The 13,128-nt window shown below is 38.8% G+C and overlaps 1 protein-coding gene across 4 annotated transcripts in view; it reads left to right on the forward strand.

The window, feature by feature from the left end:
* Nucleotides 1-1,791: 1,791 nt before the first annotated feature.
* The window catches only part of LOC122809727 (anillin-like), a 1,124,352-nt gene continuing 1,113,015 nt past the window's right edge, over nt 1,792-13,128 (forward strand). For 3 of the 4 annotated variants that reach the window (XM_044081431.1, XM_044081433.1, XM_044081432.1), the window contains exon 1: nt 1,792-2,109. In XM_044081431.1, the coding sequence (XP_043937366.1) occupies nt 2,092-2,109 (18 nt within the window). In that variant the 5' untranslated portion in view covers nt 1,792-2,091. The remainder of the gene's footprint in view (nt 2,110-13,128) is intronic. The other variant, XM_044081434.1, reaches the window with a different exon arrangement.

Consider the following 13,128-nt stretch of genomic DNA (forward strand, 5'->3'; position numbering starts at 1 on the left):
TCATGAAGGGTTTCACATCTAGATCAAGAGAGGTCATTGTGCCCCTGTACTCATCTCTTATTAGGCCAATGATTGAGTACAATGCCCCATTTGGGATGTATCTTACCCGACACCTGCAGCAGTTGGAAAGACCCCAAAAGTTCCTCACCAAGAGGATAAAGGGTCTTAAACATATGCCATATGCTGCCCAACTGAAAAAACTCCAGCTCTATTCAGTCGCATACCGCCTACTCAGAGGTGACCTGTACCTGACGTACAAGACCATGTCCAATCCGGAATTAATGGACATGCTCCACCTCAAAAAATCCAAATCCATCAGAGCCACGAGAGCAAGAGACTTAAACCTCAACACAGAAATAAATAGGACGTGCTGGAGGGACAGATTCATAACCCAGAGGCTCCCTACACTCTGGAACAAAATCCCAATCCATGTTAGGCAGAGCCCCTCACTAACTCTATTCAAGAGAAGTCTTGACGAGTGGATGGGAGATCGTAGGTTTACTCTGGGGGTCATCTCTGTGTCACTACTAGACAGAGGCACAGTAAACTAAACCCTAAATAGGTGTAGTATTCTCATCCTAAGGGGTGGTGAAAGCCACACACACTCTGGCTAGGCTTATAAATGCCCTAGGGCAGATAGCCTAGTACGAACCTATGAACCTAATTCCTTTGCTACAGCATACACATCATATGCTGTGGGGCAGTGTCAGGAAATGGTGACATCTTTAAAAGTTGCAAGGCACTTCAAGCTTCCACATACAAAAAATAAAACGAAAGTGTTTAAAAGCTTTTTAAGTTGTTAGTCCAGTCGAGGTATACGTGCGCCTAACTTCTAACCACTGTCTGACAGGCTCTGCGGCAAAGAATTTATGATCAGGTCACTAATTGTTAATGCATTCCTGAAATAAATTCAAGAAATTCACCTGTCTATGGGGCACTGAATACAAGCTCAAGGCCTCAAGCCTCTCTTAATCGCTCGGGTCCTTTAATCCCTTGATCTTTTTGGCAGGAAACTGCCCCACAAAAGGGTAGTCATCTAGGGATAGCTTCCAAAACTAATTGTTAGGCTTAAAAGCTGTTAACATACCTCCTGCTGCCACATAGAACACAGTCGGAAGAGAGCGTGTACTTCTAAACCACCAATTTTAAAAAAAAGTTGTCACATAATATCTTTTTAAGGGTGATACTGGACAGGAGCAGCTGAAATCTTCCATCTATAACAAATAAATTGAGTGTATCTTTGATTATTGCCAAATGTTATCAGTTCTCAAAACTGAGGACAAAAAGTTGACTCTCAAAATCTGATTAGTACACACAACTTATTTTTGAAGGTAGACCCCACCATAATCATTCTCATAAAACGTAGCTTATGTTAATTTGTTTTTCTAAAGTGTTACTTTATTAGTGTCACTTTACTCATTTTTAGTATTTAAAAGTCGCTGTTCCATATTGAAAATGTCTGTCAAATATTCAATATTAACAGTTGCTAACACCTATTGTAAATAATACTTAATCATGCATTTCTCTAAGTAATGTTTTATAAGTATCCAATACATTTTAATCATCCAGGTGAGCCTCCTGGTTGACGCTGTTAAGTAAACTGTTAGCATGTGTGCCACATCTCTCAACATCCAATTGAAAGCTAGCTGTGATATGTTCTATATTTTGCCCATTTGTTCCACACATTATGAGAGACATTTCCACATTTTCGGGATAGAAGGCTGAGCGATAAAAGAGGTAAAAACAACGATTGCAGTCATTTAATTAGTCACTGGGTGTCGCACTTTATACGTCTGGCTAAGTGCTAGGAGCCGGAAGTGACTAGTACTAGCCGTACGCAAGTGCAGCAACCAAGCGCTAAAATTTAAACTTCCGGAAGAAGTTTTATTTCTCAAGTACTGAGATTGTTCTTTGTATTTTCGGGAAAGAGAGGGAGTCGTTATTGTGCAGTCTTTCTTTCCGATATAATTTTTTAGTGGATTAGTTGAATAAGCTCGTTTAGAGATTGCACCAGGTCACTTTTTTGGATCTAAAATAAAAGCCGATTGAATTTAACTTGCTGAGAACTTTGAGAAGTGGGACTTTGGAACGATGGAGTCCTCTGTGTTGGTGAGGACCTGTTTTGCTTTGGGTGATGTGGCTTGATTTTCTTATAGCAGACTCTTAGTCTCTTTTTTTAAAATGTTGTTACTATAGCATCTGTGACGTTTGGTATACCTGTATTGCCCTCTGTCTACGTTTACGTCCAGGGGATCCCTTTCCTTAGTGGTTGGCGGTAACAGTATTTTTAATACTTCTCTTGTGTTTCACTATTGCTTTTGTAATTTGACCTGTGGTGGTTTGGGATAGGCTACGGAAAAACTTACTTTTACTCTTTTTCGGGTGGGTAAAGAAGGATTCAGACTTGCAAAGGCGTTTAATGTAGTTTTACAAATTGTATTCTCTCCGTAATCTGTGTGCTTTTTCGGATACTAATACTTTGTAGTGCTTTTCAGTTGCAGCCTCCCTACCCCGTTTTGCACTGTAGGTGTTGCCACGTAAGACTAAAGTGTTTTTTTCAGTCTAACAACTGCTGCTTTGTGCTCTGTTTGAAGCTGCGCAGACGCTGGAATGTCAAGACTTGGCTTCCTTCCTTCAGTTTTACTATTAAACATGTCGATTTTGGTCTTTCAGACTCCTATTTACTGTTGATTTGGGAGGCGTGGGTGGCATTTTCATACTTGAATTACTACTTATTTTTAGACGACTGTTGCCTGGAATGCAGTACTTTTGTTCTTAGCTTTTTGGTCTTTCATGTGATCTATTGCGTTCTCCCACCAAATGTGTGTATTTAGGAGAAATGTACTTATGTATGCTGTTGATAATTTAAATATGCAATTGTAGGAAGGTACCGGCTGTAATGCATTATTGTTAAACGTTGGTTACCTCTCTCTTTTTCCAAACTTGTATGTCAAGCTCGTTATCATCATGAACTCACTCAGACTTTAGTCTTGTATCTAGGGCAATACAGCTCCATATCTTTCAGCTGTCTGGATTTTTTTGTACAGCGTCTAGTTTCTTGCCTCGTGTTTTGGTCTGTGCCTCCTAGAGTTTGTTTTTGTTTTTTTAGTGCACGATAACGTAAAACCTATTGATATTGGAGTACACCGCCCACCTTTTGATTGAAAGCTGTCCAGTGATTTTCCCTATGTAGGAATAGGAATAACACAAATTAAGTTTGAAAATCGCTGTTTGCTTTTTCATGCGGTCAAAGAGTTAGATTCAGCCTACGCCGAGAAAAGGATGTCGGTGCAGCTATTTTTCTGGTGTGCATTAAAAGCAAATGCTGTGAAAACGTTCAGTATTTTGCATGATAACCTGGATATCTTAAAACTCTTGCTTTCCCACCACCACTGTTATGTTTTAAGTAGCTGTTTTTATTTGGAGCAGCTGAAACAGACTGGGTTTGCTGAGTCTGTACATGTCTGTGCTAAAGTACAGTACTAGTTCTGCATTTTTGCAAGAGATGACTTGTCTGTGCATTTTTGCAAAATATGACTTGTCTGTCACTTGTAAGTAGCAATCATCATGCTGTGTATTGTGGTAAGTAGCAATCATCATGCTGTGTATTGTGGATGTGGTACTATCTTCGATTTGGTATCAACAAGTGTAATCACTGCCATGTGTGAAAGTGTGCTGAATGCCAACATACCCCTCTCAACTGACCAGATTATTGCAGAATATCCAGATTTTTGCCTGGTATTATTGGTCTGTTTTTAAATCTGACTTTCTGGCAAATAATTGAGAAATGAAGTCACAAAATAATGACACATTTTGACTTCATATCGGTCAGAAAATACATGTGTACAAGTACATAACATACAAGTATGTATACACGTACGTAACTTGTTGTAGCAAATTCTAATTACATGACATGGAATTGCAGTGTGCATTCCATGTCAATCATGGCAAATTATCATTCTTAATCGCCGCCCTCTGGCATGTCATTCACAGCAACCACACCCATTCCTGCACATACTAACTGGTGGGTTAATACACTTCAATATCGCCCGAAACGGCTGGTCAGCCAGAGCAGTACAACAAAGCCCTGCATAGTTTACTGTGATTTCCACTTCACTTAAAGTGCGCGTTTTCTTTGAATATAAACAATTACTGTTTGCTTTTGGGGGGGGGTAAGCCCCTCCCCTGCTACTTGAATATACCAACTCCGAGATCGGACTATGTTAAGGAAGAGGGTAAATAAAGACTACGCAATAAATATTCCTGCTGGCAGAGGCATTCTATCCTTCCTGGAGAGAGACTGAAAAGTCAGGTGTGTGTGATCAGCAAGCAATACACTGGCTCAGCGCTTCCTGGCATTCATAAATTCCAATGCCTTGACCAGCTCATTCTTACCCCCACTAGAGGAAGCAACATCCTTGACTGGGTTATTACTAACATGGGCAACCGTTGCTCTACACCAGTAGTAAATTCCTCCCTGGTTCGATCAGACCACAAACTAATTACCATGGAAATCCACATCTTACCCACACCCCCTGCAAAGGTAACCCCCATTTAAAACTTCTTCAAAGCTGACTTTGGGCTCCTAAAACAGAGGTGGTCAACTTTACGGCACAAGTGGTACCGCTTGTACTGAGCCAACAGGTATTGCCAACATACTGGCCGACAGATCTGGTGCCAACTTTACCCATCTCTCCGCCACTAAAGGACAAATCACAATACCGGAGGAATGCCAGGCACCCAGCATTACTGCAGCACAGGTTAAAGCTGCATTGTCCAAGGCCAAGAATAAGAATACATCTTCCATGGGACCCGACAGTATCCCTGGATGTGTTCTACGTGAACTGGCACCACATCTATGTGCCCTGTTCAGTCACAGCCTCACCTCAGGCTTTGTCTCTACCGAATAGTGCACTGCTACAGTCATCCCTCTCCATAAAGGGGGAGTGACTACAGACCCTGGGAATTGTCGCCCCATTACCCTGACTAGTCTGATATGCAAGGCTATGGAGCCCACCATCATGGACCTAATTAACAAAGATATAGGGAATCTGCAAACTCTAGATCCCACTCTGTTTGGTTTTGATAGGTTGAGCAGCCTGACTGACTTCGAGTCAGTCATCAGTGCTGTGGATGAAGGCAGTTCATACAGCCTAACTCTATCTAGCCAAGGCCTTTGATACCATTCCCCACCAGGAATTATTGATAAACTCGCCAAACTAGGCATCAACCTCTATATCACAAGGTGGGTTACAAATTTGCTCACAGAACCCACAGTGTGAAAGTAGCAGACTCCAAGTCAGACTGCCGACCAGTCATGAGTGTAGTCCCACAGGGATCGGTCCTGGGGCCTCTCCTTTGGTATCTTCATCTCAGAAGTCCAGGCCAACACGGAGGGACTCTGGCTGACCAAGTTTGCAGATGACTGCAAGCTGGGAGCCATTAACTCCCCAAGTGATGTAGAGATCCTACAGAAAGGCCTTACTGAGACCAATGACTGGTGCCGAAACCATGACCTTAAGCTTAATGTAAAAAAAAAAAATACGTTGTCATCCCCTTTGGGAAAAACTCAGTTCCCACTAATCCCCACATTGATGGGAACCCACTGAACACTGAAGTCGTAAGAGATTTGGAGACATATGTTGACAGCAACCTCTCCTTTGACCACCACATTGCCACTGTGGTCAAAGTCCTATGTGGCACATCTCATTACCAAAGGTTTTGCATCCAGGAAGAAAGAGGTCATCATCTCTCTACTCTTGCCTCATTAGGCCAGTCAGAGTATAATGCCCCATTTGTCATGTACCTCACTAGACGCATGCAACAGCTGGAAATGCCACAAAAGTACCTCACGAAGAGGATCCCAGGCCTTAAACACATGTCCTACATGGACAGACTCAAAAAAAAAAAAACTCCAGCTATCCCCTCTCATATCATCTACTAAGAGACCATCTTTGCTTGATTTAAAAAGCCATGTCTGACCCAGCTTGGTTAGAAATGCTACATCTAAAGAAATCCCAATCCCTCTGCACCACTCGCTCCAGAGACCTCAACCTCAATTACCACAATCAACAGAACATGCTGGAGGGACACAGAGACTGCCCATGCTCTGGATTGGACTTCCCATACATGTCAAGCAGAGCATCTCACTGGCCCTTTTCAAGAGAAATCTTGAGTGGATGGGAAATCGAAAGTTCATCCCGGGGATCATTCCAGTGGCTGTACTTGATAGAGACACTGGGAACTAACGTCAGGCGGCACGATGCCAGGGTACTTCTATGGGCTAGGCTTGTAAAAGCTCCAGGGCCATTGTCCTAGTACACACCTATGAATGTATGCATGATGTCAGACAAATTTGCATTGCATGCATCCTTTGACAAATCTAATGCCTGTGATGTCCTATGCAATCACTGTGGCGCATACATTCATGCGCGAAATGGACGTTGAGCCAGTACAGTAAGACACAAAAATTCTGGTAGTGTAACCCTATGTTTACTACTTTGTGTCTGCAACACACAAATCTATATTTCATTCGGTAGTTTTCTTGGGTTAAGGGCATCTGTTTTTGATCAGTAATGGCTGATCGTTCTGGACTTCCCACTGCTAACTGAACATGCACTACATATTTTGTCATTATGTAACAGGGCCAGCCTTTGGTCATCTGGTGTACTAGCAAAGGGGCTCCACAGTGCCCCCCCCCCACCTGGTGCCCCCATCCTGGTCTACCTACACCATCCAGATTACATTTTCATTATCACATTTATTGGCCAAGTATGCACGCACAGAAGGAATTTTACTCCAGTTTCAGTTACTCTAAGTATGAATTACATAAACGCAACTATTAAGAACAAGACAAACGACATAAATGCAACTAATAAGAACAAAAGTAAATATACATACAAGGTGCAACTCAGTGCAAGAAATACTGAAATAAACTCTTAAAGAAAGAAGTATGTACTGCAGAATCCTTGGAGGCTTGGGGAAGAATACCCTAGCCTAATAAGCTGAGTTAAGTTTATGAACTTGATGGTCTGTGGGAAAAAAAAACTGTTCTTGTATCTGCTTGTTTTGGTGTGTATTAATCTGTAACATCTGGCTGATGGTAATACTTCAAAAAGATGGTGGCCTGGATGTGAAGGGTCAAGTCATGATTTTCCCTGCCCTTTTCATGACTTTGGAATAGTACAGGTTCTGTAAGGTGGATGAACTAGCACCAATGATATTTTTAACGAAAACAAGGAAGCAACAGCTCAGGAAAACCAATAGCTCCAACGGTAAGCACTTTCGTCTCTCCACTTATTCTCCAAACAGCGACTTCTTCAGACAACCATATAAAAAATACTGTGCACTTTTATACAGAAACAATCACATGACACACCTACACATTTAAAAACACCAAACATCAATTGATCTTCACATACTATTTTAAAAAAAGTTTTGTTGCACTTGAATCCTAATATTAGAACTCCTTTTTACCTGTAAAAACTGTTGGTGTTTTAATCTCCTCTCTGAAATAACTTATAAATTCCTCTCTCTTATTTAACCCTGGCGGGAAACATGCATTCAACCTGCCAACAAAGTTCTTCCTCAATGTTAGCAGTATTAACTAATTTTTCTAAAACCAAAACCTTTTATTTTACACTTTGTTGTTTATAATGCCTACTCATTGCATTCTTTTCATCTTATCTGTATTGCGTATTTATGCTCATAAATCCGCTTATACAATTCACACATTGTCCTTCCGACATAAAAATAATTGCATTCTAAGCATACAATCAAATAAATCACACTAAAAACTTTGCAATTAAAAGTTCCAGGTATTTTAACTTTTGTTTCCCACTTTTATTTCATTTCTCTCAATATACAAGTAGTTGCACATGTTACAATTAAAGCATTTAATCATCCCACATCTCTTTTCTTGTACTTGAATAGGATTTAATTTAGACTGAAAATAATTTTTATAACTTTTAGCGCTTTTTTTTTTTTTTTTGTATAAAACTAGGTTTCTCTCCTATTTTATTAAGTAACTCCTAATTGGTTCTAAACAGCATCCAATTTCTACTAATAATCTTAATAGCATTTGAATTAGTGCTGTTATGAATAGCCTTTGCTGTCTTGTATTTGCAAGACATATTTTTTCTTTTGGTTGCAGGTCCACTATTCCTTTAACTGTTTAAGTCTTTCTACTTGTTTCGGATATCCCCTCTCTTCCATTTTTTATACATAATTTGTCAATCTGTTTTCTTCTTTTTAAATCACTATCTAAAATTTTTTTTTTTTTCATAACTACTTTCATGTGTAAACTAACTTTAAATAGGAACAAACACTATTAATATAACTTATAAATTCATCACCTGTTTCTCTGCATAACAAAAAATCATCAATAAAACTTAATATTGTGACAATGTTTTATAAAACTGCTTTCCAATATATAAACCTGCTCCTATCCATGCATAAAAACATTAGCATAGCTGGGTGCCAATGCTGCACCCATTGCTACCCCATTTGTTCGAACATGGATTTCATTTTGAAAGACAATAACTAAGTACAATATCAATCATTTCCATCAATAAACTAATAGTACCACAAGAATACCTTTTTAGTTCTCAGCAACTGAAGTCTTAAAATATCCATCCCCTCCACATTAGGAATCGTATATAATGATTTTATATCTAAAGTTACTAATCTGTTTCATATGCTGTTAATGTTTAAATTTTAGATAAAAAAAAAATCAAAACTCTCCTTAATATACATCAAATTACTAGTAAATGTCTATCTCCAAAGACAAAGCCTCTGTTTTGCTATTGGCACTGGGCACTATTGGTCTTAAAGGCGGATTATCTATATTTTTGTGGATCTTTGGAATACCAACGATCCTACTCATGTTTGGGTTACAATCAAACTACTACTTGTTTTGTCATCTATTCTCCCCATTAAATACCACTCTTCAATACATGAATCAATCATTCCATACCCTTTTTTGACCTCTTTAATTGTTACTTTCTTATAATAGTTCTCATCTGCCAAAATTTCACCCATTTTCTGCTCGTACATTTTTCTGTCCAGTGTCACTATTTGCCTTCATAAATAGTATATCATCATTTTTCATTAAATTATCAAAACAATCTTTTTCATTTTTAGATAAAACAAATTAAATATTTTAATTTTCAAATAATTCTAATAATTGAGCTTCACATATATTCAAATACACTTCCTTGTGTAAAGGTGGGTTAAAACAACTTGGTTTATAGCAGTGCAACTTATTACCTTCTTGTTTATCAAACATATTAAAATTTAACATCCTTACATAACTTCTCAATTCACTTATCTGTAACTTGTTTGCTCTTTGGGCTGGTACAAAATTCCAGCTCTTTCCAATCGCACAACATTCTAATTGAGACAAGCAGTAATTGGAGATGTTAATTATTTTAAAATTGGCTGTACCGAAGTCCTCCATGACTGCTTCCTTCTGTTCCAGTTCTGTTTCCATTGTCCCTTCTTTCCAAAACATTTTTTTTTGCTGCCATTTTGTATTCTCATTTTCCTTTCTTCCATTTGCCGTTACCTGGGCCCAGGTTCTTTCATTACCATTCTTTCTCTGATATTCTTCTATTACTTGTTGTCCTTCATTTCACACTGTTGCATTGGTTTGGCTCCCATTCTCACTGAATTGTGCTCATAGGACTACTTAACATTACTGAAACATCATTCACAGTTCTCAAGCCAGTAATGTTTCTATTCTTTCTGTTACCAGTATCCATACTGGCTGTAGTGTTTGTTTAAACGCTCAGATCTGCATACTGCTCTGCTACCGTTGCTATCCATATGAATTGTATAAGCAGATTTATGAACATAAATACGCAGTACAGATAGGAGATGAAAGGAATGCAATGAGTAGACATTATAAAAAGTGTAACCGTTTTAAGTTCTTGGTTTTAGAAAAGATAGTTAATACTGCTAACATTGTGAATATTGAGGAAGAACTTGGAGTATTGTTTGCAGGTTAAATTGAATGCATGTTTCCTGACAGGGTTAAATAATAGAGAGGAATTTATAAGTTATTTAAAAAAAAGGGGATTAAAACACAGTTTTTACATGTAAAAGGAGTTCTAATATTAAACAGGATTTAAGTGTAGCAAGTTTTTAAAAATAGGATGTGATCAATTGATTTGTGTTCTTAAATGTGTAGATGTCTCGTGATTAGGTATGTCATGTGATTGTTTATGTATTAAAGTGCACAGTATTTTTTATATGGTTCTCTGAAGAAGTCTCTGTTTGGAGAATAGGTGGAGAGGCGAAAGCGCTTACCGTTGGAGCTATCAAAGTATTGTTTTTCCGGAACTGTTGCTTCCTTGTTTTTGTTGAAGTTTTTTGGAGTATAAGCTGCTTTGTGTTTTGGTTTTTGACCAGTGATATTTTTGGCAGACCTGACTACTCAATGTAACTTATTTTTGTCATGGTTAGACTGAGATCCAAACCACACTCTTTTATGGATGAGTGGAGAACAGACTTGACTGCTGTATAGAACTGAATCAACAGTTCCCATGGGAAGTTGAACTTCTCAGCTGTTGCAGAAAGTACATTCGCTGTTGTATCTTTTATGATGGACCCTACATTGGTCTCCCACTTCAAGTCCCGGGAGATTATAAATCCCAAATACTGGAAGGATTCCACAACTGACACAGTATTAAAAGTAAAGAGGGGTAATATTGTAGTACCACTGCTAAAGTCCATTGTCATCTCCACAGTTTTTAAGTGTGTTCATTTCCAGATTATTCTGACTACACCAGAGCCAGCTGCTCATCCTTCTGTCTGTATGCAGACTCCTCACCATTCTTAATAGTTGTATCGTCTGCGTATTTAATAAGTTTGACAGAGGGGTCCTTAGGGGTACAGTCATTGGTGTAGAGGGAGAACAGCAGTGGGGAGAGCACACCTCTGGGGAGCATCTGTATTGATCATGTGATAGCTAGATGTAAATTTCCCCAGTTTCACCTGCTGTTTCCTATTAGTTAGAAAGCATTGACAGGAACGGAAAGCGGGAAGAGTTTCAAGTGAAGGCGCTTTGGAATTATTTTATTAACTGCAGAGCTGAAGTCCACAAACAGAATCTTTCCATATGTCCCTGGCTTGTCAAGTTGTTGCAAGATATAGTGCAGGCACATATAAACTTTATCTTCCATTGACCGGTTCTTCAATCGTATGGTGTTGACCATATCAGATTTGAAGTTTTGAAACTTTAATCGTGTAATATAACCCGATTTAATTCAGTGGTGGTATTGCTGGCTGATTTAGTGCTGAATTGTTCGTTTTCAGAATACTTCTTGGGTGTGAATAGAATTTTTTTTTTTTTTTTCTGATATTCAGTGGATGTTGGAAGAGTTCTTTAGCCAGAATTCTATTGTGGAGAAAGAGTATGTTTATTTTTAAACCTCTTTATTGACCTGTTTGTGAAATAGGCCAATGTAGGTTTATATATAAAAAAAAAATCGAACCATATTAAGTTCACGTTTGCAAACATGTTGTTGTTTTATGAATATAATCTGTATGACTGTTGTAAGGATCTGCATTCAAAATTGCATTATTTCTTGAATTGCCCCCACCTTCGCTTCATTGTTCTATTGGATCAACTTATTCCACCTGATTCTTGCCCTATTCCCTTCCCAAAATAAAATCCACTCTTTTTTTATTAATTACTATCCACAGCTTCTTGTTGATTAAAACATGCGTGACCTGTATATAAAACTTAAAGGGATTAAAAATATTTTTGCTTGTATCTTGCTATCCATAGGCAAGAGCTTCATTTTTCAGTTTGTTTTATATTTTTTGTCTCTTCCACTTATCTTTAACTGCCATGACTTAAATAATTTTTAATCTAGATTCCTAAAGATTGATTTTTATCATGTCCCTATGAATATAGATATTGCTGAACCAATGCATGTGTGGGTACATAGTTTACATTATTTGTTATTTTAGTAACCGCCTGCATATCATTGCTTGGAGCCTTCCTGTGTCCTGACAGAGTGCTCTTAAAACTATCTGGAGATTTACAGAGCAATGTATATGTTTCTGGCACTTCAGAGTTGTGTACTGTTTGACTAATTTAATTTTACATCATTGCTGGCTGACTTTAGAGTTGTGCACTGTTTTTGCTTCACTGTATAGTTTTTCAGATCTCTGCTGAAGGTGTTGGTTTTCCCATACCCACCCTCCCTGTTTCTGTCTTGTAAACTTTGGAGGCTTTTGCAGTTGCCCGCCCCCACTGTAGATTTGATCTGGCACAATCCCCCCAGTCCCATCTCTTTACCTCATTCTACCTAATTAGACTACTTCTGCACTTGTTTTTTTCAATTTAATTGCTTTTTTAAACTGGTCTAGCATTGCTACATACTAATGTGCTAGCTTGCACTGCATTTGAATTGTTTTTACTGCTGTTTTAGCTACTTTTCTGTGTGTGTGTGTATATATGTATGTATACTATACCTGTTTTCTATCTTTCCTGTAACTAGTGCAGTCCAGATTTGCTGTATCCAGGACTGTATGTAAACTTCTGAGCCTCTGCAGTCCAGATTTGCTGTATCCAGGACTGTATGTAAGCTTCTGAGCCTCCCCCCAAGCTTTGTGTTGGGGGGAAGCCTTCTAGCTTATCAGTTAGTCGAAAGTTTGCTTGTTTGTTTAATTGAACTGTGGAGGCTGCCCACTAAAGTGTGCTAGCCTGTGTAACTAATTTATCACTGTCTCTGCATTTTCTGTGTATTTCTGCAAAAAAAACAAAAAAAAATCCTTGTTTTCCCGCCTTTCTCGACTAGTTTAGACCAGTATACAGGCATTGCTGTATTCCGGGCTGTGGTGTAGTTCCTGTGTTGTCCATTACCTTACTTGGATAGAAGGAAGTTTCTTGCTCACCAGTGGGAGTGGGGAGCCTTGAGCAGCCTACCTGTCCTTTGGGGAAGTGACCTCAGCACAAGAAGCTGTTAGTAATTGGTTGTTTGGGACCATTCCTAGCTCTTTTGTAGTTCATTGCTTAAAATCCACGTTTGCACGGCTTTTGTGGTCGCATAGCAGCTGGTTAAACTTTTTCTGGCTCCAAGTCTGCTCTTCAATTTTTCCCTTAGAACTGTTCTACTT

This window comes from Protopterus annectens, chromosome 8.part0, assembly GCF_019279795.1.
Source record: "Protopterus annectens isolate FY-2018-M chromosome 8.part0, PAN1.0, whole genome shotgun sequence".
Classification (NCBI taxonomy): Eukaryota; Metazoa; Chordata; order Ceratodontiformes; family Protopteridae; genus Protopterus; species Protopterus annectens.